The sequence below is a fragment of the Arvicanthis niloticus genome, chromosome 23, assembly GCF_011762505.2.
Source record: "Arvicanthis niloticus isolate mArvNil1 chromosome 23, mArvNil1.pat.X, whole genome shotgun sequence".
Classification (NCBI taxonomy): domain Eukaryota; kingdom Metazoa; phylum Chordata; class Mammalia; order Rodentia; family Muridae; genus Arvicanthis; species Arvicanthis niloticus.
Genome location: NC_133430.1, coordinates 2,934,387 through 2,960,732, shown reverse-complemented (window position 1 = coordinate 2,960,732; position 26,346 = coordinate 2,934,387). Strand labels below are relative to the sequence as shown.

At 46.9% G+C, this 26,346-nt stretch overlaps 1 protein-coding gene across 1 annotated transcript in view; it reads left to right on the top strand.

Annotated features, from left to right (window-relative positions):
• The window catches only part of Ptprn2 (protein tyrosine phosphatase receptor type N2), a 747,342-nt gene that overhangs the window by 302,936 nt on the left and 418,060 nt on the right, over positions 1 to 26,346 (top strand). Inside the window, exons 5-6 of the mRNA XM_076920936.1 lie at positions 2,480 to 2,642; positions 16,023 to 16,371. Coding sequence (XP_076777051.1) covers positions 2,480 to 2,642; positions 16,023 to 16,371 — 512 coding nt within the window. The remainder of the gene's footprint in view (positions 1 to 2,479; positions 2,643 to 16,022; positions 16,372 to 26,346) is intronic.

The following is a 26,346-nucleotide window of genomic DNA, read 5'->3' as shown; positions in this document are numbered from 1 at the left end:
CGATCAATTAAACAACATATGATGCATTGTGGGGTTCGTCTGCAACTGTAAATGTAATTTGTGGCAACAAAGATAGTCCCACACAGGGCAGCAGGGAGAAAGCTCACAGGCTCACTGTACTTGTTTCTTATAGGTCACCTGAGCTGTGACTGTCACTCACAGGCACCTGTAACAGACTCAGTTATGGGTGAATACTATGCACTGTGAAGCAGCCACTTAGAATTATGGCTAATGAACCAAGGAAAGAAACATTTATAATAGAGAAATATCCACTGAACACTGGCATGAGGGAACCAAGTGAAGAGAGAGCACAAGTAGAACAGTCGAGTCTTGCAACTGCACATTTGAGTTTAACTGCTTTGTGCTACCACCCTGGTGATGTCACATCCTTACCCAGCAAAGATCTGAGTGAGGCAGGAGGGGCCAGAACTGAGGTGGGGTTGGGGGTACACTCTGCTTCTGCTTCAGAGAAGTCGAAGCTTCCAGCTGGGAAGTCTCCCCAGGGGCAGTGGGAATGGACAGGAGACGGTTCTCTCTGCTGGGATCATGCTGTCCAGCAGAGCCAGGAGCCTGCTAGGGGTTGGAAGATATGGAGGCAGCCCTACTAGAGGTCTGAGGGAAGGTGAGCTAATGGTGGCCGACACTGGGGATTTGAAAAGGTTTCTGGAGGCAATATGGTGTGGGCAGCCAGGGCCCACAGTAGCTCAGAGGATCTGACCTATTTGACTAATTCCCATCTCTTTCCTAGACATAAACAAGGGGCTTAATGAATTGAAAGCCCGAAAGTAATCAGAATTCAAAGCATTCTGTCAGCATTCCCAGCCATTAGACTCACTCTGCTAGAGAAGTCTTTGACTCTTATTAGCAGTGTGGTTTATCTATATGGTTTTAGTCCTGGCTCATCGGTGAGCCTGCCTGCATCTCATTCCTCCATCAGAAGGCAGCCTCATTGTGTGGAAGACAGAATGTTCAATGCAGCTGGCCTGCTGCTCACACAGACTGCAAGGCAGGTGGGATTCTTTCTGGGAGAGACTTGGGAGGAACATGGAGTCAGCTACTGGTTAATTGCGCAATGTCTTGGCATCTTTCTCCTCCCACCTCCAACATGGCATTCCACGTGGGTCTTCAAGTTCTAGAATCTTTGTCCAGTTGTCCTGGCTTGTCCAGACCCTGTTCAGGATCTGCAATGCCTGGCCTCTCCTCTGACACCTCTCTTATAGCTGCCACGGCTCTTGCTGACTTCTGAGGCAGTCACATCCAACTGTTCCTACAAGCTATCTGTAGCTTTGCTCTGTTCTCTGCAAGTAGCAGGTCCATAGGTCACTCAAGCCTGAGAGTCTTTGGCCTTGACCGTGCTACCCTACTTGATAATCTATGTACATCGTTAGCCCCACACCCAAGGTGTTTAAAACTTCAGACTTAGATGTTCTTCCTGAACATCTATGGCACAGATGTTAACACAGACCATCTGACAGCAGAGTTGGCTGCTATGCAGAGCCTGGGCACTGCAACAGCGTGTCACAAAGTTAGTATTAAGTGTAAAAACAACCATTCCATTGGTCAGAGCTCATTCATAGCACCCCTGTGCTAAAACAAAGATGGAGTGAGCCTGGACCCTGTTGGGAGGAGGGGTCACACCTGACTCCTTCACACTACTTCCATACCAATCATTAACTAAGAAAATGCCCTACAGGCTTGTCTACAACCTTATCATGTGGAGGCATTTTCTCAAGGGGCTTCCCTCCTCTCAGATGACTCTAGCCTGTGTCAAGTTAACATAAAATTAGCCCATACAGTGAATGACTTTTAAAGAAAAGCAAGCTGGGCAGTGATGTCTTTAATCCCAGCTCTCGGAAGACATAGGCAGATGGATCTCTGTGAGTTTGAGGTCAGCCTGGTTTACAGACTGAGTTCTAGGACAGCCAGGGCTACAGAGAGAAACCCTTTTTTAAAAAGTCAAAAAAAAAAAAAAAAAAAAAAAGAAGAAAGAAGGAAGAAATAAAATCGAATGAAGTTGGGAAGGGAAAGTACTGGGGGATAAAGGGTACAGAATTAGGTGTGGATTTGATTAAAAATACACATGCATGTTTGGTGACCAATCTGAGCCACACAGCTCAGTCATAGAGTTCATGCTGCAGGTGCCAGTAGTGGGTGTTTTTTTTTTGTTGTTGTTGTTGTTTTTGTTTTGTGTTCCATGTCCATCCATCTCATGTCAACAATGTCACAGGACACTGTGGAGTTCTGTTCAACCTCTCCTAACAGTTCCACTGCATTCCACACACTGTGGGAACGGCGAGTCCAGGCTCCTCAAGAAACAACACCGGTCAAGGAAATGCAGCGGTGTTGACCACCAGCTCACTGTACAGCTGCACCCTTGCAGGTTGCTGAGGCTGTGCATATACCATGCTCGCACCTGTCCCCATCTCAGTCTCAGCATGGAACAACTGTGGGTTGAATCATTGTTCTCTTTACTTTTCAGGTCCTTACAACAGAACGCTGATAATGAAAAACGGTTCAGTCTGGAGAACAAGGTAGCCCTGGCCAAGACCCTTCGGCGCTATCTGCCCTACCTGGAGCTTCTGTCCCAGGCTCCAACGGCAAATGCACACCCCAGGATAGATCATGAGACTCATCCAGCCAAGGTGATGCTTCAGCTTACTCCTTGTGGCCGGAGTTGTCTCTTACCTGTTTGTATGTTATTTGTGCAGACATCAGACTTAGCAGAGTGAGCAGTCTCAGAGGAGGCTCCCAGCAGCTGTCCTCCTAACCATAGGCTCTGGATAGTGTTGGAACGGTGAGGCTGCATGCAAGGAGATTCTGGATCTCCTTGACACTGCACTAACACCAGTTACCACTGCAGGATAATCTGCAGTTAAGAAGTCAAGGAAGAGCTCTATTCCCTATCTGAAGGAAAAGTGTTTAGGATAGGAGTTGAGACATAGCCCTGATGGCAAGAGCATCTGAACATGGCTGGAGTAAGGTCTGGTACCTGGCTGTCCTGTTTTTAAATCAGCAGTTCCTATACCCCTAGAGATTTCTAATTTCTGGTAAAGTCACTGGTGGGAATATCTCAGGACAACAGAATGATTGCCTATCTAGGACAGAGTATCAAGATTACATGGTACTCAAAACAGTAAGGCTTTCGGGCTTGGGCTCTAGACAACTAACCCGTCTGTTGAAGACAGGATAAGGCACAGGGCAATCGCCATGCTATTCAGGGCCAGACTTGCCAGCTAGGTCCAAGGTACAAAGTAAGAAACTGATAAGACTTCTCGTTTGGAGGCAAAAGCTTCTCAGATTATGAAGGTTATAACGAATACAGCTGTTAGTGAAATGAATGATCCTGGCTCATTCAGCCAGGATGTTAGAGCTAGCTTGAGTAGGAGATGAATCACATTTTAAAGGAATCATTAGAACTTCTGTGGGCTTTTAAGGTGTCAAAGTATGGCCACCAAGATGTTTTCATAGCTGCTTGTAAGCAGACTTGCCAGACTTTTAATTGCCTTCAAAAAAAAAAAAAAATGCCAAAGGGCTCTGGATTCCAGAAGTCAGTGTGGAGCCTGAGAACCAGCTGGACATTAAGGGTGGAGTGGGGGTGGGCAAGCCAGCCCCCCTGGTGAGTGGCTAAGCCTTTTACAGGCTCAACAGCTCTTTCTAATAAATGTCCACCTTTCTACCTCATTGAGCTGTGTTTTCTAAGATTGTAGTGTGTTGTAAAGCACCGAGGTTCATCTGGAGGTTTTCCCCTAACTCACACCAAAGCTTCCTCAGTCCTGAACCTCCTCAGTCCTGATAGGTGTGCTGTGAGCCCAGCACTAGCAATTGAGTCCCTGAAGGTTCTTGAAGCCTTCCCCATGTGGGACAACAACACCATTTGCTCTGCTAGAACAAGGACTCCTCTTGATTGGTGTCCACGAGAGGCTGCCAGATTTTTCTAGATGCTTCTATGGGCGCTGGACTCATAGAGAGGAGAAGCAATGACAAGTGCTCACATCCCCCACAGCCCAGAAAGAGCAGTTGGCAAGGGGGACTGGCATTGAATGTGCCCAGAATACCATGACACCAGTACCACTCACGCTGTTGGCTCCTGGGTTCCTTGAAACCACCACTCAGCAGGATGACCTCACACCACAGGTAGCCAAAACAGTGCCAGAAGATTCCTTTAACCCAGTCTTTTTACCCACAGCTGTTAGTTCCCTTCAAAAGCAACCCAGTGTGAACTAATGGACATTATAATCATCCAACTGGGTGGCCATTTCAGAGCAGTGGCTGCAAGTTATTCAGAAGCCGAGCACTGGGGGGCACTTCTGGTTTACACATTTTTCCTTCTGTATTCAAATAGATGTTTCTTCATATTTTTTTTTTAAATAAAAAATTGTGTGGAAGCCCAGAACTCATTATTTTCTGTTGAGTGCTTAAATGAGGAGAGAGCTGAGTCACATTTCTAATGAGCAGTGTCTGCACAAAGCACAGAAGTGCAGCAGCAATCCAAGCTGCCGCGGGGCTCCGCAGCCAGTCGGGAACTAGGGGCTTCTCCCACCCCTCCCATCGGGTGACAGGCTATCTCAGTAGCAATTTAAACTGTAGCCACTGGTGGTGTTCCAACATGCATCCAATTTCTAGTGAATTGTTTACAAATCATGTTTTTTTTTCCTGTATATCTATTCTGGAGAATTTGACTCCAGCATAGACAGACTTTTGAATTTATTCTCTTTGAGACTGTTGGACTGATTACCTCATAACAGAAGCCATAGGGAATAGGACTTCTGTACTTCTCTTAAACGGGCATGGCCAGGAGCCACTCCGACACATGTGTTGAGCACACAAGTATAACTAAATCCACACCACCACTGTTCCTGCGTTGTTAGCGGGGAGCCGACCTTCTTGCTTTATTGGCCAGAGTAGCACTGGCTCAGAGTCCTTTCAGGTGCTTCGCATAGCATTAGCGTGCCCCGGTTTTACCCATAGAGAACCATTGCACCCCCATTCCACATGTCGCTGAAGAGGGCCAAGCTGAAATCCATTGCTGACTGATACCATTAATTAATTTACTTTTGGAAACATTTTGAGAACATATTTAATATAAAGCAATATGATTGGGCTCTGAGATTAGAAAGGTAAGAGACTGAGCCTGCTCTTCAGAATCTTCAGTCATATTTGATAAAAGAAACAACAAACAAACAAAAAATGTAGTTGAAATGGAATAAGTACAGTAATGGAGATAAATTTTCAACGTGAAGGACATGCAGCAGGGTTGGAAGGTAGACCAGGGGTATCCTGAGTGACAGGAGAGCTAGAGGTCGACTGTTGAACCTGTTTATGGTTTAGCAACCTCCACTACACACCCATAGTATGGATAATCAGATGAGCAGCTGCTCCGTTGTTTCCAAGAAACCCTCAGCTAGCTAAAGATGCGGAGTCCTAAGAATTTGGGGCTCTACAAATTGAAGTAACAGGTAAACTTCCAGAGTAGGGAGAGAAGCTCCATGGGAACTTCTGAGAGCATCTGTTATATGTAGAAGTTGGTCAAGAGCTAGGTGCCCACGATGAACAAGAACCTCTTCAGAGGATCAGAGAAACCTAACCAGAACCACAACCTTTGTGAGCACAATGCAGGCACTCAGACCAGGGCAGCTTGGAGAAGATGTGAGAAAGAGAAGGGTGGATGGGATGGGAAGTCTGAGCAACTTAGACTGGCAATGTGAAGCTGATTGACATCCTACATATTGGAGACTGAATGAAATTTCTAAGTCTGGCCAGCCATGTGTTTCAGTGGTTGTGGAGGGCTTGGAACTACAAAATGTCTTAAAAAGTTGAGCATCTCCGGAGGTTCCAACCACTCCATCTCTTCTTTTGATAAGCGAAAGCGTATGTCCATTCAAAATTTGCACAGGGAAGTTCTGTGGTAATCTTAGTAGTGGAGAGCAGAGCTAGAGCTAGCTGAAATGCCTGCCGACATGTGAGCGGTAACTGGGACAGACCATTAACAGTGAATGAAGCATTAAGGCATGCAGCAGCAAGCAGTATGGATAAGTCTTGAAATGATGGACAGATGATGCAAGGCAATGGGTAACAGAAGCAGATCATGACTGCACGGTGATGTGCAGGGGGAAGGGGAGGGCATTTCTGCATAGGCAGAGAACTCCTTGTGACCACATGCTTCAGAGTCCTTGTCCTGTGGATGGTTTTATGGGACAATGCCTGTGTGCAAGCAAATGTATTCATGCATTGTATACTGGTAGTTCATTGGTAAAGATGAAAAAAGGAACCCAGGGCAAAATGTGTAAACATTTTGAACAGATACTTTATTTAGGAAAAAATATACAAAGGGTCAATGCATTCAATGTACAAAAGGCATCAAGAGTGTTCAGTGTCGGGGTCGGAGAGATGGCTTCATGGTGAAGAGTTCTTGTTGCTCTTGCAGAGGAGCCAGGTTCAGCTCCCAGTACCCTCATGGTAGCTCACAACTATCCATCAATTCCGTTGCAAGGGGTACAATACTGTCTTTTGGCCTCTAAGGGTACCAGAAACACATACGCACATACATGCATGCATGCACTTGTGTGTGCAAAATAAAAATAAATAAATCTTTAATGAGTGACTGTTCAGTGTCCCTCACTGAGGAAATGAAGTGAGGCTGAAGAGCCACCACTTCAGATGCACTAGCCTGGCTAAGACAGAGACAAAGTGTCACATTCTGAGCACTTATTGGGTGGTGATGATGCGTGGGTATGATCAAAATATATTGTATAAATATGTAAAAAATATAAAGGATAACTAAAATATATTCATTAAAATTATACATGTTAAAACTATAGTGTCAACTCTGCTGGGGATGTGCAGTAAGATACACTCATGTTCATGAGAGTAACAACTGTTCCCACCATAACTTGGTTGTTTCTTCTGGGTAGGATTGTTCATTTTAAAACCAACAGCTCTACTCTGTATGTCCCCAAAAGCAAGACTCATATTCAAAGATGGGCATAGCGGCATTTTCCTATGATCCCAGATCTTGGGAATTTGAGACAGGAGAATCAGAAGTTTAAGAATGTCCTCAGCTACATAGCAAGCCAGCTGAGGATCAAGACCTTGTGTCCTGCCCCTCTCCCTCTCCCTCTCCCTCTCCCTCTCCCTCTCCCTCTCCCTCTCCCTCTCCCTCTCCCTCTCCCTCTCCCTCTCCCTCTCCCTCTCCCTCTCCCTCTCCCTCTCCCTCTCCCCCTCCCCCTCCCCCTCCCCCTCCCCCTCCCCCTCCCCCTCCCCCTCCCCCTCCCCCTCCCCCTCCCCCTCCCCCTCCCCCTCCCTCTCCCTCTCCCTCCTCTTTTTCTTCCCTTCCCTTTGCCCCTCCCCACCTCTCTCTCTGTTCTCTCTGTGTGTATGTGTCTGTCTGTGTATATGTGTGTCTACATATATATGTGCATGTATGTCTGCCTCTGTGTGTATATGTGTGTATGTATCTCTGTGTGTGTGTGTGTGTGTGTGTATGCATGTGTATGTGTCTGTCTTGTGTATATGTGTGTCTACATATATATGTGCATGTATGTCTGCCTCTGTGTGTATGTATCTCTGTGTGTGTGTGTGTGTATGCATGTGTATGTGTCTGTCTCTCTGTGTGTATACATGTATGTGTAAGAAAAGACTGGTGCCTCATGACAGATTCACAGATGTTACCTAGCCAGAAATAACATGCATGTCTACCACAGGCACACTTTGCAGCCAGCCATGTCTGAAGAGGTGTCTCATGGGAGGCAGTGTTTGGGGATGCATCTTCTGTCTTTGTTGTCGGCACAGAGCTGAGGACGGACAGCACTTTGCATGCATGTCGTAATGTTTATTTGATGTTTATTTTTTACATCTGTTCCTGCTCTCATTAGTGTTTCTTTGATTATTGATTGGCAGGAAGCCAGGCTCTGTGGAGCTGTCCCCAAGCTAGTTGATGTCCTTACACTCTAGGGGAGTTGTTTGTAGACCTAAGTGCTGTCTTCACAGTTTTAGAGAGCTGTCCACTGGCTTAGTGCTATCCTAACATTCAGGGAGAGCTGTTCCTGGACCAAAGTGCTGCTTTTTCATGTTCAGGGAGCTGTCTTAGACTCGGTACTGTCTTCAACCCACACAGTGGTAGCTCATACGGTAAGGAATCTGTAGCCCACAGTTTCTGAGTGTCATTTCTTACTTCCCCCTGTCTACCAAACACCACAGAGACAGTGGACTCACCACAAGAATCCCATGGTACAGGAAGTCAGGAAGTCTCATGGGATAATAAACCTACCCACACAGCTCCCATGTGCAGCCACTGAACCAGCGCCTGTGCTGTGTCAGCCACGAGGAGCTTCTGATGATTTATACTCAGGCCTTCACCTCTCTGATTTCTCCTCACTGTGGGCAGCTGAATTCCTGATGTCAGGGACATCTGACCTTCTGGAAGAAGAGGGTAGCTTTAAATGCATAATCCATCAAGGACAAAGATGCCCACCTTTAGATGAGAGTGTCTGTGCCATTTTCAGAGTTGTATGGCCACAGGCTAAAAATGTCACTTTCAGACAGTTACTTACTGACAGAACTGAATTCACAGCCCTGGAATTCTTGTCAGGCCTGATCTTGATTTTCATTTAATCTTCAAACCAACGTACATCACCAAACTTCATTTCCAAACCTAGCTGATCCCTCTTTTCATACCAGTCTATCAGAGAAAGAATGCTTTGTCTATATGCAGTAAGACCTAGCTCTGCCGCCTCACACTGTGAATGTCTCATCAGCTTGTCTGTGGGGTGAGGTGATTGTGTCTCATCCAAAGACAGAAGAGGATTGGGAAGAGTGAAGACAGACAGCCCAGGGAAGCTAGGCAGTAGGCTCGTAAAGCCAGGGTACTACCATCTATGGTATGGCTGACCAGTGAACTGTGTGGGAGCTTCCTAGGCTTCACTGTTGTTATCCTGGTAGGAGGCTGCAGGTGCTGAAGAGGAAACATAGAATGGATGGGATGTCAGGGATCAGGATGTAGCATTCTTGGATGTAGCATGCAAGAAGTAGCCACGTCTGTGTTATGCATCTTTCTTTTTTGGAAGACTTCTGAACCCACAGATTAAATCACCTGCAGAGACCCAGGTCAGCGTCCACCTGTACATTCCCACTTAACTTTCTGTGAGATTATGTGACCCTCGGTTTACCATCTAGTGGCCCTACAACTTCACAGGTTTGTGAAATGCGAGCAGTGTGAGCACTGGTTTCACTTAGTAGGATTCCACCATCTCCACAGCAAAGTATAACAACACGAAGGAGACTTCTACCCTTTCCTGAAGGTGGGAGTGCTACCTCCCCGTGACTTCATGCAGGTAGGAAGGGCTACACACAGCCAGAGCCCTGCAGAGTGGGTACGGGCTGTAAGAGAGGCACACTGGTCTGTTGCCTCTGACACTGTAGCCTGGAAATGGACACCACTGGGTGTTGAGACATAGATCAAGAAACAGAGAGTCAAGTATAGAGAGAGAAAAAGAGGAGAAAGATAGGTCTAGGCAGACATACAAACACAAAGGTGGGGAGACAGGATACACAAAGAAACAGACTGAGTTACATACAGAGAGGTAGAGAAACACACAGGGACAGAGATGAAGCAGACAACTGCAGGAAGATGGGTAGACAGACATAGAGATCAAGACAAACTAACAAAGAGACAGACAGAAGAAAAATACCATTCTCCACAGTTCCTGTGGCTAAATGGCCTTCTACCAGTGATCAGTGCTGGATGGGTGGTACCTCTCTTTACTCCCTTGGCAACCAGAGATCCAGTGTGTCATGCTGAGGCCATCTCATTAAGAAGCCTTGGACATGACCCCTTCCCCACTGTTATGTCAGGCCAGAGGCTACATCTTGATCAACATGACTGTCAACATTGCCTTTGGGCACACCGGAGAAGATGTGTGTTATGTGGTCAATGGTGTCTTGATTTGAGTTCCCTGGTTTGTTGTGGATCCTTGGCATAAGAGAATATCTGATGAGGTGTGAGGCCAGTGTGCAGATGTGAGTCTCTGTCTATACAGGGTGTCCCGTGGGACTCCCAGGCCCTCTGGGCCTTCCTGTCAGTCTGAATAGTAGTTTACAAGTAGAGATTGGGTAGGGGCTCTAAGAGAGGCACACCAGTCTGCAAAGGAGGCTTGATGTTGCCTCTGACATTGTAGCCTGCAAATCTAACAGCAAGGGGAGCTCCTGTCTCAACAACCTGGGAAGATGGGCAAATGAGGCAGGCTTCAACTCTGACCAGCCACACTGAGTGCAGTCACTCTACTCCAAAGAGCGATGCTTTTCTGAACCTCTCTATAGTGTGATATTAATTAGCCATCGGTTTCTCTGACCTAGCTTGTTTGTTAATCTTCAAGCTGATTGAAGATAGGGCCATGTTAGAGTTATGCTTTTCACTAGAAGGTCACCGCATAGTGGCAAGAGCAATGCTGGTGGTGAGGATGCTGCTGCAGGTGAGGATGCTGCTGCTGCAGGTGAGGATGCTGCTGCTGCAGGTGAGGATGCTGCTGCTGCTGGTGAGGATGCTGCTGCTGCTGGTGAGGATGCTGCTGCTGCTGGTGAGGATGCTGCTGCTGCTGGTGAGGATGCTGATGCTGCAGGTGAGGATGTTGCTGCTGCTGGTGAGGATGCTGCTGCTGCAGGTGAGGATGCTGCTGCTTCAGGTGAGGATGCTGCTGCTGCTGCTGGTGAGGATGCTGCTGCTGCAGGTGAGGATGCTGCTGCTGCAGGTGAGGATGCTGCTGCTGCAGGTGAGGATGTTGCTGCTGGTGGTGAGGATGCTGCTGCTGCTGGTGAGAATGCTGATGCTGCAGGTGAGGATGCTGCTGCTGCAGGTGAGGATGCTGCTGCTGCTGGTGAGGATGCTGCTGCTGCTGGTGAGGATGCTGCTGCTGCTGGTGAGGATGCTGACGCTGCTGGTGAGGATGCTGATGCTGCAGGTGAGGATGTTGCTGCTGCTGGTGAGGATGCTGCTGCTGCAGGTGAGGATGCTGCTGCTTCAGGTGAGGATGCTGACGCTGCTGGTGAGGATGCTGCTGCTGCAGGTGAGGATGCTGCTGCTGCTGGTGAGGATGCTGCTGCTGCTGGTGAGGATGCTGCTGCTGCTGGTGAGGATGCTGCTGCTGCTGGTGAGGATGCTGCTGCTGCTGGTGAGGATGCTGATGCTGCAGGTGAGGATGTTGCTGCTGCTGGTGAGGATGCTGCTGCTGCAGGTGAGGATGCTGCTGCTTCAGGTGAGGATGCTGCTGCTGCTGCTGGTGAGGATGCTGCTGCTGCAGGTGAGGATGCTGCTGCTGCAGGTGAGGATGCTGCTGCTGCAGGTGAGGATGTTGCTGCTGGTGGTGAGGATGCTGCTGCTGCTGGTGAGAATGCTGATGCTGCAGGTGAGGATGCTGCTGCTGCAGGTGAGGATGCTGCTGCTGCTGGTGAGGATGCTGCTGCTGCTGGTGAGGATGCTGCTGCTGCTGGTGAGGATGCTGACGCTGCTGGTGAGGATGCTGATGCTGCAGGTGAGGATGTTGCTGCTGCTGGTGAGGATGCTGCTGCTGCAGGTGAGGATGCTGCTGCTTCAGGTGAGGATGCTGCTGCTGCTGCTGGTGAGGATGCTGCTGCTGCAGGTGAGGATGCTGCTGCTGCAGGTGAGGATGCTGCTGCTGCAGGTGAGGATGCTGCTGCTGCTGCTGCTGGTGAGGATGCTGCTGCTGCTGGTGAGGATGCTGCTGCTGCTGGTGAGGATGCTGCTGCTGCTGGTGAGGATGCTGCTGCTGCAGGTGAGGATGTTGCTGCTGCTGGTGAGGATGCTGCTGCTGCTGGTGAGGATGCTGCTGCTGCAGGTGAGGATGCTGCTGCTGCTGGTGAGGATGCTGCTGCTGCTGGTGAGGATGCTGAGAATGCTGCTGCTGCAGGTAAGGATGTTGCTGCTGCAGGTGAGGATGCTGCTGCTAGTGGTGAGGATGCTGCTGCTGCTGGTGAGGATGCTGCTGCTGCAGGTGAGGATGCTGCTGCTGCAGGTGAGGATGCTGCTGCTGCTGCTGGTGAGGATGCTGCTGCTGCTGGTGAGGATGCTGCTGCTGCTGGTGAGGATGCTGCTGCTGCAGGTGAGGATGCTGCTGCTGCTGGTGAGGATGCTGCTGCTGCAGGTGAGGATGCTGCTGCTGCAGGTGAGGATGCTGCTGCTGCTGGTGAGGATGCTGCTGCTGCAGGTGAGGATGCTGCTGCTGCTGGTGAGGATGCTGCTGCTGCTGGTGAGGATGCTGCTGCTTCAGGTGAGGATGCTGCTGCTGCTGGTGAGGATGTTGCTGCTGCTGGTGAGGATGCTGCTGCTACTGGTGAGGATGCTGCTGCTGGTGGTGAGGATGCTGCTGCTGGTGGTGAGGATGCTGCTGCTGGTGGTGAGGATGCTGCTGCTGCATGTGAGGATGCCCGGATAGTGGCATCACCACACTTGTCCTCGGAGTCATCTGCTAAGCTAGGCACATCTGCCATTTGTTTCCCTAATCTTTAAACACACTTTCAAAGAAAAGGAGGTCATTTTTCCTGTTTTTTTCCAGCTGGTAAAAGTACAGCTCAAGAAATCAGATGGGAGGCTCAGAGCCAGGTAGTGCACAGAGCTGTATTGGTAGGAGCACTCACCTTTCCAATGTGCCCTCTTTCCTGTTAATTTATCACTGTGGTGAGTGGCTCTGCCCTTTCCTATGCAGTGATAGTCAGGTAAGGTGTGGGATTAGAGGAAAGTCACGCCTATGGAATCTCAGAGAATTCTGGGAATAGATTCAGCTACATCATGCCTCCTGGTGGTCCTCACCCAGCACCCCATCTGGGTCCTCCATATAATTAGAAACATACCACAAGTGCCCACCCTGATTTGGAAACTGACAAGTCAGTCTTCTTAATTCTAGGTTGTTATCCTACTGATGTTTTGCATACTACCTAATATTACTCCTGGGAACATCTTGTTATTGAAAGGATGAGACTCAAAACATCTTCAAGGTAGAGGCTGTGGAAACGTCTGTAATTTTAAACTCTGAGTGAAAGAAAAGGTGGGAGGAAGACAACAGCTGGAGCTCTCCTCCACAGCATCCTTGAGTGCCTGACTGTCAGAGGCACAGTCACAAAAGCAATGATGGAAGCAGTGGCCAGGGATGCTGCCATACCTGTCCAGTTACATGTGACTAGTTTCAGTTGCTCTGGAGCTTATGTCAGGGTGGGTCTAGAATAGACCCCCTCCTTTGAGTCACTGAAGGACAAGGCCCCTTCTGGTATTGCCACCTGTCTTTAGGGTAATAGCTGCCCCCTTTGAGGGCCACAGAGTGTCAAGGCCATTGCATGCGACGAGGGAGTGGGATGCTGGGAATCAACATTTCCTGCGATGTTTTTTCCTGAGTCTCTGCTTTGTGCTGCATGTTGGCATGCTCTTCCCTCCTCTCCTCCTTAATTTGAGTTAGAGCGTAAACACTGAAAGCAGATTGTCTGTCCCAGCCTGCTGCACAGATGTTGGACTAAGCCTGGTGTCTCTGCCTGGAGCTGTCCAATGTGGGGCGCTAATTAGAGATCCTCTGAGTGGATCCGTCAGGCTGCATCAGAGAGTGGAAAGGATCCTGCAGGCACATTAATGAGCGTTCGGATGCTGGCCCAGCCTCTGGTGCAGTGACCTGACCCGGTGTGCAGCCAGTCTCCTGGAGAGGAGCAGCAGAGCCTACAGCTGACTTCTTCACCTGACTTGTGGGGAATGGCTGGAGGGCTGCTCTTTTGGTGGTATTCTCACTCACAGGCCCCTCCTCTTCTGACTTTTTCTTTCCTAAAAGAAGAACAATTGATTTCAGCTTCTCTTGCACAGAAAACTAAACCATTTAGATGACAGAGTTATGTCATTTCGGAAACAATAACAACAGCAGAAAAAGAATTGAAGAGGTAATGTGAAACTCCTTCGTCTGGATAAGTAACTTCCAAAAGGTGCAGTGATTTGTTCAAGTGCCTTCACGGGAGATGCAACTGGACCCATATCAAACATTTTCCCATCTTTCAGTTTCCAGTCTGAAAACTTGCTCCTTGGCTGGAAAGAAATCTTGGTTATCCTAACCCTAACCCTGAACATCAGGACCTGAATTCAGATGCCAGCCACCCATTGTAAAAGCCAGGCATGGTGACACATGGTGCTCTTCCAAGAAGAGCAGCAAGAGCAAGAGACAGGAGCACCCTTGAGGATTATGGCTCAGCTAGCCTTGCCAAATTTGTGAGGTCCATGTTCAGTGAGAATTTTTGTCTGAAAATCTTAAACTGGAGAGTAATAGAAGGCACACATGTATACACCCAGCGACATGTCCTCTCTCTCTCTCTCTCTCTCTCTCTCTCTCTCTCTCTCTCTCTCTCTGTCTCTGTCTCTGTCTCTGTCTCTGTCTCTGTCTCTGTCTCTCTCTCCCTCTCTAGCTCTCACTCACTCTTGCTTGGACATTACCACATGCAAGAGTCTAAGCTACTTACCTTAATGGCATCTATGGCTGCAAGCCTCACCCAGAGCTGTTTCCCTTAACTTAGATAGATCATGTGCTCCAAGCATAAAGGCAAAAGATACCAATGAATGCAGAAAATGTGCGTGCAGGTGGGACCCTTGGACCTTGCCTGTCATCAAGGCATCTCTCAGTAGGCTTCCAGAACAACCTTCCTTGTTTTTATGGTCTAAAAATTGGAAAGTCCTGGGTATGTTTGTGGAATGTTGATGAGTTCACTTGTCAGTAGAGTCACGAGACGCCTAACATGTCATAGCATGCTGAGGTAATGGACCTTCATCATTCTAGTGGCAGAAAGCATTGGGGAGACATGTTCTCCTGGAAACCCCTGATTCGAGGGGCCATGTCAAGTAGAGAACAAATAACCCTGCAGTATGTACTAGTGTGCTCAAGCAACATTTCTGTGCAGGACGTCAGCGCAGAAATAGGAGGATTTAGACTCACTTCAGTGAATAGTCAGAACTGGGGAAAGAAGGGGCTTCAGACAAGGCACTTGGAACCTCGGTTGAAGGGGAGGTGTGTTTACAAGAAATCTATGCCCCCCTCCTAGTCACAGAGAAGACCCACACAAGCAGCCAATCCTGATATTTCTCCAGAGAAGATACACAAATGTCCACTGTGCCCGTAAAGATTTCTCAACATCAGTATCCACTAGAGGAATGCAAACAAAGGAGAACAACAACAAAACATGATCAGTGCTTCCCAGCCACAGGCATGGCTGATATAAGTAACTGTAGAAATAATAAAGTGACACTGCTGAAGAAACTCCCAGCCCCATTCTTTGTCTAGTGGGGCTACAAAAGAAGGTGGTACTTTTGCAGTGTTAAATATACTGATAATACGATATCGTGACCCTAATATAACCCTGCAAATTCATCTCTTAGGATTATACACAAGAGAACCAACATAAGCTCATGTTCCAGCATACAGTTATCTAACAACATTATTCAAAGTATCACAAAGTGGAGGACAGCCTGGATGTCTATCATGTGATCTATGAATAAGCAGAATGTGGTAACAATACACAGAGGAGACTTACTCAGCCCTAAACAGGAAGGGGGGCCTTGGCACATGCCATGAAGTAGGACAGATGCAAATGGCTATGTGCTAGGAGGTTCAATTTACAGAAATGTCTGCAAAGGAACAAGCTCTCAGCTGCAAAAAGTAAAACTGGCTGCCGGGGGTGATGAGGGATCAATGGGATCCTGAACAACATTCTGATTATGGGATGCAATGGGATCATTTAGTGGTAATGTTTGCACATGTGGGGACACACTAAAAACCACAGGATTGTGTGACTTTGTGGCCTGCTGCATCTCTAAAAAGTGCTACTTAAAAACCATTGCCACAGTAACCAAGAACTGTGGAGCTTGGCCAGTCAACAAGGCTCATATGTCAGAGGCGCTTTCTGCCATTGGGCAGTTTGGATGGAGTCCAGGCCTTCTAAGCATGGGTGGTTGATGGTGAAGACCTAGCCTTACTTCATCTTCTCTTTCCCTCTAGGGTGAGGATTCTTCCCCTGAGAACATTCTGACCTACGTGGCCCACACATCTGCACTGACCTATCCTCCTGCAACCCGGGTCAAGTATCCTGATAACCTCCTGAAGCCCCTTAGCCGGCTCCAGCCAGATGAGCTCAGCCCCAAGGTAGACAGTGACATAGACAAACAGAAGCTGATTGCAGCACTGGGTGCCTACACTGCACAGAGGTCTCCTGGAGAAAATGACCCAGAGCCACGGTACCTTGCACAAAGTCCCATGAGAGCACCAAGGCCTTTCTCAGCACCTGCTTTGTCTCAGAGATGGGCTCTACCTCCTGGAGACTTCAAAGACTCCCTGAGCATGGACGACGGTGAGCATTTTGGTGGCCCTCTCTCACCGCGTTGATGGTTTCCTCCTGCAGTGTATTTCCATTACATGCCTCTTGCAGACAGTGTAACAGAGATCTTATGTGAGAGAGAAATCCCGCCATGGGGACACCCATAATATCTGGGGTGGAGGCAAGTGCTCTGGGTGTAGATGACTGGCTTTTAGCTGTTACTCTTTAAGCTGAACCTCAACTGTGTCATCTGTCCTGTGTTTTACAGCACAGACTAGGAATGCTGTCAGGTGTTCCACGCCATGCCATTCTAGGTGGCCACATTTATGGCTATCCACCCCAGATACGGTTAAGTAGTTAATCCTTAGAGGCATCCAGTCTACAGTTAGTACTACCCACAATGCAGTGGTGTGTTGTGCAGACCTCAGCATGGCCCTTATCCGCACTGTGGTTTTCAGTTTTGTGGTAAGAGTGGTGAACTTGTGTGACTGTCTACAGGGCAGTGGGAGCCATCTTTAAGGGGATGGCGGCTTAGGTGCTTGCTGGTTCCTGCTCCTTTATAGCTTATAGAATGTCCTGGTCCTTTTGCTTTCTAATAACCTTTCTCTAAGACCATCTCAAAGCAGACATATTATGCTGTGCCTTTACCTATGGAGACGCGTGGATTCTATGGCTAAGCAGATAACAAGCACCCCAGGAGTCAGCCGAGGACTGCTGTGGCAGCTCTTGTCAGCAAAGCTCAGTTTTCATCGACAGTTCTGGATCTCGCTGCTGCTTTCCAGACAGGCAGCCTCATTCGCAACATTTTCCTTGCCTATTAGATCGTTGTCAACGTTTTTCAGGAATGCAGTTACCACATGGCCGTTAAAAATATTTCCTTCTCATTGCTGATTGAGGGACAGCATGCACGAACCAGGTGCTATGCCTGCTAGAGATGCTGCACACACACTGTGTTTGCTAAGAAGACTGTAGCCAACAGCGGCTCTCTCCTTACAGCACTTTGAGGGACCCCTTATCTTGACCTTGACCACGTGGCCTGTCTGCACTCCCCAGCTCCTGGACTCTCTTATTTGGCCTTGCTTACCAGCATAGGTCTGTTTGCACAGCCTCCTGTCTTGCATATAGATGGTGAACTTGGTCCTTGCCCATCACCTCAGCAAGTCTGCTAAGGGGAGATGCCCATGCCTTCTCTGTGTTTCATGCTGTTTCTCCTCTATGGTCAGATAGGGTCCTCTGCTTCTCTCTGGTTCCTCTTACTCTATTTCCTTTCCCATCTCCCACAACCTAAAAAAAAAAAAAAGAAAAACCTATTTATTGCTGCCATAGTGATTAGAATGGAGAAGAGAAAGATATCACTTTTCTGCCAATGGATGAGAATCTAACTGGAAAATGGGATGCTTGTGGATAGATTGCCCCTGCCTACGGTCTCCATGGCCATGTGGTCCTGCCACTTGCTCAGTGTGCAAGCTACTTTCCCAAGCTGCTGTACATATGGTTTTCTTAACCTCACTGTATGATTTTAAAAACACCACATAAAATGCTAAACACATACACATTAAAAAAAAAAAAAAAAAACGGAACTGGGCAGGGAACCCCGTGCCATGCTGTGTCACAGGGAACCCTGTGAATGTCACTGCTACCCTCAGCTGCTACCCTCAGCACCTTACCTGGCTCTCCATGCTTCTACACCCCCACCCTTCCCACATGATCTTGAACTGAACTCAGTCACTGTTATTGGACCTGCCCAGGCTCCAAGGGGTACAGAAAGATAAGGACCAGTGTGTAGTCCCAACCACAGTGAAGTCACTGCATGTGTGCATTCATAGTGACAGGGCCACAGAGGGTCTTATCAAGGCTCACCCTTCCCAACTGCATCATGACTCTCACAACAGGGCCTGTGGAGGCCTTTGGGCTTCTGGAAACATCTAGGCTTTTCCTCACTCTCATCGACAGTTGTTTCTCTTAGCAGCCGGGTCAGTTTTCTGAAGGAGTTTGTCACATTATGAGTTTCTGCTGATTGTATCCCAGTAATGTTTAACTCACTTCTGCTCTGTGCCTGGCATATGACTATTCCTGTTTGACCTTAGTGAGGGGATTTGTGGGAGTGTTCTGTGCTTCTGGGTGGTGCTCACTGCCTGGCCCCTGTCTCTCTTTTAAGTTTGCTAGTGGGGTGGGTCAACTAGCCCTTATGGCAGGCTCTGGCTTTATCGTTTATATACAGCTCAGGGATTGGAGAGCTTCTCAGTCCCTTGGCTTTTTGAGCCCATCCTAGAAAAAAAAAAAAACACTCCAACCCAATCCTCTCCTTAAAATATTCAGGTGGGTATGTAGTGAGTGTCCCCTACCCCCATTGTGGCCCATGGGCTCAGCAGAGTCAGGGTACCATGCTCTCCTTTTGTATTCTGGGACTAGCCTGGACAGTTGCATTGTTCGCTGAATGAATGAATGAATGAATGAACGAATGAATGAATGTATCTGCAAGTTACCCCAAGCACTGCTCCCTTAGCCTTCAAAAGTTGTGTTGTCATCAACTTTACTTTCCAGGAGAGAGAAAAAAATACCTCAAAGGTTAGTGGTACTTAAGCAAACATTTGGATCACGTCGGTGAAAGCTGCATCCACCAAGAACCAGCTGCCTAATACCAACTAAACACTATTCTGCTCTGGTTAACAGTTCTGAGACTTTGGTTATTAAATCACAGCTTTGATTCCTTTTATAGATGTGTATATGGAGTCACCACACAACAGGGCAGACAATGCCCCAGTTAGACACCCTACACCATCAAGTGAAACCTCTAATGCCAGGAACGGGCCGTGGTAAAAGACTGTTGGTTGTGTGCCTAGCCCACTGCAAAAAATGACAAGTATTTACATTTGCAAAGCACATACATGAGAGTCATCCTACTTCCTCCAGGAGATGTGGGAGGTGTCCATGCTTCACAGGACTTACGAGGCTCTTCCCTGAGTTCTGCCACTAGGTAGTAGCAGTCCGCATGACTTGTCGTTCCACTCTTATGCCTGGACTAACTCTCGTCAGTCCCCAGACAAATACTTAAGTGGCATAAAGTTCTGTATCCATTTTTCTTGTTGCTGTTTTACATTTAAAAAAAAAAAAAAACTGAAGGGCGAGTCAGATGGATTGTTGTGTAAGAATTCTTACTGCACAAGCATGAGGACCTGAAGTCAGATACTAGCATCCATTGAAAACCTGGGAATGGCCAGGATGTTCCCATAAACCCAGCACTGTGGGAGCAGACAGGAGGATGACTGGAGCCAAGTGGCCTTACTCCAGGTTTGGTGAGAAACTGTCTTAAGACAACAAAACAGGAGATTCGTCCCTCCTGGCCCTGGGGTGTACTGTCGACATGGGCACCAACTGGAGGAGCCCTGGACTCATGCGGCTTGCATCGTGCTAGCTGGCTTAGCCCTCTCACTGTACGCACTACACGTAAAAGCGGCACGTGCCCGCGATGAGGATTACCGTGCGCTGTAATGGGCAAGGCCATCAGCTGTTCCCACGTCTTCTCCTCTCTGTGGGGCCAGGGCTTTGGGCTGGTGGAGCATGTTCTAGGAGCAGACAGTGTCCTCAACCAATCCAACAGCAAATTTTTCTATGTTGGTCAAAAAAAAAAAAAAAAAAAAAAAAAGGCAACGTGACAGAGCAAGTTCCCCAAGACTGGTCTCCACTTATGCACACAGGCATGTACTTGCACAGAGAGCAGTTTGGCGTCTATTCTTCCATTTCTTACCAAGGCCACATATGTAATACTTTCCTTCTTTCCCTCATAAACACAAGAAATAAAAAGATGAACTTCTTGAATGCAGAGTCCTATGAAACACACCCTAAAAACAATGGACACCTCTCCCAGCATGCATCTGGGGCACTTGTCATATACAGACCTCTAAGAAACGAATGACACTTAACTGCAATACATCCCTCAAACCTTAGAGAGCACATTTTTTCATTGTTTGGATTATTTTCCATGGATACAGACAATACACTGATCTAGAAACCCAGATGAAGAGAGAACAAAAGAATAACTGAGTTTTTCTGAACCTTGCTTGAAGATATGCAACATTTTAAATGGACTTCATCAATCAAATGGACTGTGTGTCCTCCACACAAGAGGCACGGCCAGTTCTTCAGTATGATGGGGGTGTCAGAGCTGACGATGACAATGGTGATGATGGTGGTGGTGGTGGTGATGATGATGATGATGGGGGTCATTGTAGAGGTGTCGGTGGTGATAACGAAACAATAATTAAGGCGGTGTGATGTGACAGTGAAGGTGGTAATGTTGGCAGGGTATTAAAGGGTGATGGTGGTTGTAGTGAAGATTGTGAGGATGGTCAGTGGTCATGATGATGGTAAAAGTGGTTAGGATGGAAGCAAGATCAGTGGTAATCATGGTGAGGATGATAGTGATGGAGGAGTAGGGATGCTGGTAAAGGTGGTCGTTATGGTGACAGTGATGCTGAGGATGGTGCTGGAGGTGGTGAGGATGGTGGGGTAGTGAAAATGAGGCTGATAGTAAGGATGATGACGATGGTGGTGGTGGTGTTGTGATGATGGTGATAGCAAAGGTGATGGTTAGGATGCCGGTGATGGTGACAGTCAGGAACGATCATGAAGACAGGTAGGATGCTGAGGGTGAGGAATGGCAAAGGTGGAATGGGGGTGAATATTGAAATCCAGGTAAGTGTGGGTGTGACTAAACCAGCCTTCCTGTATACTACCGAGCAAACGCTATTATGTGTGATTCACATCTTGCTCACCGAAGCAGGTTGGCAGTGAACCGTCTGCATGCTATCACTCACTCGCTAAAAGCATGTAACATTTTGCTTGGGCAGCCCTGAAAAGACATATAATTTTAGTAGGTCAGGCCTGCACAGCTGTGCACACAGAGTCACCGTGAGGTGATCTCCTATTCCGAGACTACATATTTGATGTCCTGACATTTCATGTAATTACCCCACTAGAGCCCACACAAAGCATTGGAAGCTACTTAAAATGTCATTATGAGCTAGCCAGAGCTCGGAGATGTGCAGTTCAATGGAAAGAACAGAAGCAGGCCTACTTTGATGGCACCTGACTGTGCTGAGCGGTACTCCATCTTCCAGCTGGGCTTGTAGGGAAGCATTTGTTCAGTACGACCCCTTAAGGTGTTGACAGTGATGCCTTTGTGATACTTAGTGAAGACAGAAGATGCCTGGTGCATATGTCATAGCAGTTATGTGGAGATGGATTCTGTTTTATGCTACTGACTCCCTATTTGCTAGCCAGGAACCTAGAACCTTCCACAATGTCTCTCTGTACTCGGTACTCCTAAAGCTATTATTCACTATATGCGCACACAGGGAAACTCCTTCTCAGATGAGTAATAGCTCTTGTAGAAGCTACATTTATTTCATCTGGAAGATGGAGGTGTCTGTTTCATAGATCCACCAAAGCTGAGGACACGACTGTTGGTCATGTCTCCTTTTATGTGACCTTCATCTTCAGAGCACAGGGCCGTGGATGGCAGTGTGCACATTCCATGCTGCCACCACATTTCCTCCCTCTTTTGATAAGCTGAGAAAGAACTGGGTGGGGACCATTGGAGAGTGTGCTCCTGAGAGGTGAGAGCAGAAGGTGAGAAAAGCACCTTCTGGATGAACAGGCTGAGTGCTGGCCACATGGAAGAGAACCTTCCTGATTGTTTGCATTCGGTTTTCTGAAAGTCTCATTTGGGTAAAAATCACTGAGAGGCTTCAGGAAGATGGATGGGTATCCTAGATCCTGGGGACATGCATGGCAGAGCTGGGCTTGAACTGGGTCTGGTGACTCTAGAACAAGTTGCTTTTCCACAAGGGGATTCTTGTCTAGAAGAGTACATTCAATTGCTTGTGGATGTTTGGGAGTGTTGCATGACTAACTTGCCTGTAAGCAGCAGGAACTCCTGGCATTGTTTCTAGAAGAACTAATGCAAGACACCACATTCTGAAGGGTGCCTGGGCTGCTGTGAACTCTCAGCTCCACCCCCAGTCCCCCTGCTGGACCCAGCCCTTCCACAGTTCCCACAGCTTGGCCACCAACCATTTAGGTTCCCACTATTTTGTTCCATGTCACATCCAGTCTGGCAGAAGATGCCCTGATTACCTTCAATAGACTTTGTTTTGCCTTTCTTCTCCTCTCCTTGCCAGTGTGGCCCCACCTGGCCTACCATCAACCTGGAGGTTATATAGGAGCCTTCTTTGATCTCCTTGCCTTGACCTTGTTTCTTTTTTTTTCTTTTTTGTTTTTTTGTTTTATTGGATATTTTATTTATTTACATTTCAGATTTCCCCTTCCCCCATTTTCCCTCCCTAGAAACCCCCTATCCTATCCTTCCTCCTCCTTTTTGCTTTTGTATCATTTTAATTACTTACATGTATTAAGGTCAGTTCTAGGTTAAGGGTCTAGCAATACAATAGATGCAAATAGTCAAGGAACAAGCAAGACAATAAACACAAATAGTCAAAGAATAAGCAAGGCATTAAACCCAATTATGTGAACACTCCCGTGATCACTGTTTCTAAGGGCTTATCAGGATGACCAAAATATCTGAGCCTGCTTCCCTGTCCTAGCCCAAAGTCATTTTCATGTCTGAAGCCAACTTCCTTGTTCTAGCCTAAAATTTAGATTCCTGTCTGAAATTACTTCTTTGTTCTAGCCTAAGATTTAGATTCCTACCTGAAATTACCTCTTTGTTCTAGCCTAATGTCAGATTCCTACCTGAAGTCTACTTCCTTATCCTTGGCCAATGTTGTATTCCTGCCAAGCAGCCCATTTCCTTGCCTTTGGCCCATGTCATACTCTTGCCAAGCAGCCCTAAAGGCTCTCTGCCTCTCCCTCTTTTTTATTAACAAGACTGAGCCTGTCTTACTTGACCTTGTTTCTATGCTGCAGAACTAGAGAGAACTTTCTGGTGAGAAAGGGACATGCAGAGGTATGAAGAGATCTTGGGCCTCCAAGATCTTACAGAGAAGGTAACCCCAGGGAGTTTAGAGAACCAGCCTGGTGAAAGAGCAAGGAAGGATGTTCCAGAGGATACTTAAATGCTCAGAGGACACTTAGTCAGCAGGCTACAAGGCCGGGTCTTGGACAGCATCAAGGTGATGCTTGCCCCACTGGCTCTTCCATCCCATCCTGGGAGGTGCCTACTGATTACAACACAGTGTAGAACTGGATGTTAGTTTGCATCTGAAAGGGAAATCACCGACTGTCTAGAGCAGTGGAAAGGCAGTGAGTTCTGATGTTTGCAGGGGTGCTCAGAAATTTCTGGACTAGGGGCAGGCAGCAGGAAATGTTACATTAGGGCCTTGGGCATCACAGATGACCTGATATGAGGTAGCATCAGCCAAGAAGTCCAGACTTTTATCTTTGAGCTCCTAGGAAAGGCTCTACAGGTTGAGGATAGAGAACAGACACTTGCCCTGTGCTTATGGAGGCTCTGGAGAAGGGACCACTTATGCAGATTGGGCTGTTTGGTTGTTGGTGTTTACTAGAACCATGTAAAAAGCTGTTATTCATCTACAAATGTTCTTTCCTGCCTTGGAAAGTGCTCTGTGAGCGTGTGCTGGGTCTCACGCATATATATGGCCCCTATATACATATCTGTGCCTGTAGAGGGTAGCATCTTCCAAACACATAGCCTCTTGATTTAGGGATTGTATTCATCTTTATACTATATTCCCAGGGCACAGACCAATTGCATTCCATGTGCTTATAATGAAGTTTAACAAACATCCAGAAATTGCTTTGATTACCCTTTATTCTATCTCATTTACATATTTTATTAATTTTTATTAAATACCCAATTTACACTTTCTCTTTTATAACTTAGACTCCAGAGCTAAAACAGTAAGCTCCAACCCCTGATAAGGGGTGATTCAGATTTTATCTTTAAAAAAAAATCAGTAAATTAATTTGTTTGATAATAAAAATACGAAACAGATTTCTAAAAATAATTTCAAAAATGAAGAGTTTAAGACTTGGAATATTTTAAAGATTTATAGTAAGTTTGGAAAGATGCTTTTCTGTTTATGTCAACTTGTCAGTTTGCAAGGTGAAATGCACACAATGGTTTACAAATAGATTATTTTGCAAAAGTTTGGAGGCTACTTAGTTGGAATTCTAGAAAGAAAGTTGCTGCTGCGTGAAAACTGAAATGTGTGACAGACTGGGTGACAGTCAGCCTGAATACCTGTCTGTTTTTAGAGAAAGAAATAGTGGTGGGAAATGTCACTCGGCCATCTCATGGGGCTTGTTTTCTTTGTTTTGTTTTGAGACACGAACTTGTTGTATAGTCCAACTGAGCTTTAATGCCAGATCGTCTTGCATCAGCCTCTGAAGAAAAGATTGAAAATTCAGGGAATAATTTTATGGAAGGCTATAATATTGTTCATATACACACATACATACCCAAAACATCCATATGTACCATCTACAAATAACGTATATATGCATATATAAGTGAATGCATACCACACATCTATGACATATGCTTGCACATACATACACATATCTATACAGACCCCAGAATTTTTTGAATCTAGAAAGACTTAGTATACATCGTAAGTGTCTTAGTTAAGGTTTTACTGCTGTGAACTGACACCATGACCAAGGCAACTCTTATAAGGACAAAATTTAATTGGGGCTGGCTTACAGGTTCAGAAGTTCAGTCCATTATCATCAAGGCAGGAGCATGGCATCATCCAGGCAGGCATGGTGCAGGAGGAGCTGAAAGTTCTACATATTCATCAAAAGGCTGCTAGCAGAATACTGACTTCCAGGCAGCTAGGGTGGAGGTATTAAAGTCCATGCCCACAGTGACACACCAACTCCAACAGGGTCACACCTTCTAATAGTGCCACTCCCTGGGCCAAGCATATACAAATCATCACAATAAGCGAACTTAATTTATATGTCAGGCCAACCATTAGGATACTGTAAGCCAGGTGTGGCGGTACAGGCCTGTGATCCCAGGACTTCAGAGGATAGATGCATACATGGAGATAGATGGATGGTTAGTTGGGTTTCTTGGATGGTAGGTAGGTGGGGACATTAATGATAGATGGATGTATAGAGGATGGCAAGGATGGGTGGAGTGTGTGTATGGATGGATGGATGGATGGATGGATGGATGGATGGATGGATACTTGAGTGGATGGGAGGTTGGTGGAGGTTGGGGCCTGACTTTAATGGCAGAGATTCACATTTTATTTTCATATTTAAGCTTATACTTTGACAAAATAGTATTAAAACCATAATCTTATAAAATTAGGATTATTTTATTTTATATGTATGAGTGTCTTGCCTGCTTTTATGTATGTGAACCATATGCAGGCCTGGAGGCCAGAAAATGTGTCATATCCCATGGAACTAGAGCTGGTAGGTATGTGAACCATAGCGTGGGTGCTGGGAACTGAACGAGGATCCTCTGCAAGAGTAGCAAGTATTTTTAACCACTGAACAATCTCTTCAAGTTCTAAAGCACGTTAATCTGATAATGGGCATATTGAGAGGCCATAGCTGGCCTGCATGGCTGAACAGCTAAGGGCTCTCGACTGTGTTCTGTGTCACTTGCTCAAGGGTTGCAGTGAGTGAGTTGTGGTTGGAATTTATTGCAGAGATCCACTTGATTATCAAAGACTGGAGTGAGAGAAGGGATGGGCGATGATGGGCACACCCAATCTGTATCATTGAGACAGTGCTTGTGGAGCTCTAAGACTTTAGGATATGATTTCACTGGATGGCAATATATACCATATCGGCTTTCATTGTCCAACAAAAGAATAGTCACCATGAGATCAAAACTCCCTGAATTCTGGGACAAGACTCAGGCCATCTCCCATGTGGGACTCAAAAATCTATGCCAGAGTTACATCTCTCTCAGCCTCATGAAGTCACTCTTAGGACATGACATCCCTCCTCCTTTCTAGTTAGTTCTTCCTCTTGATGACCCAGCTCCACAGCTCTCAGGAGTAT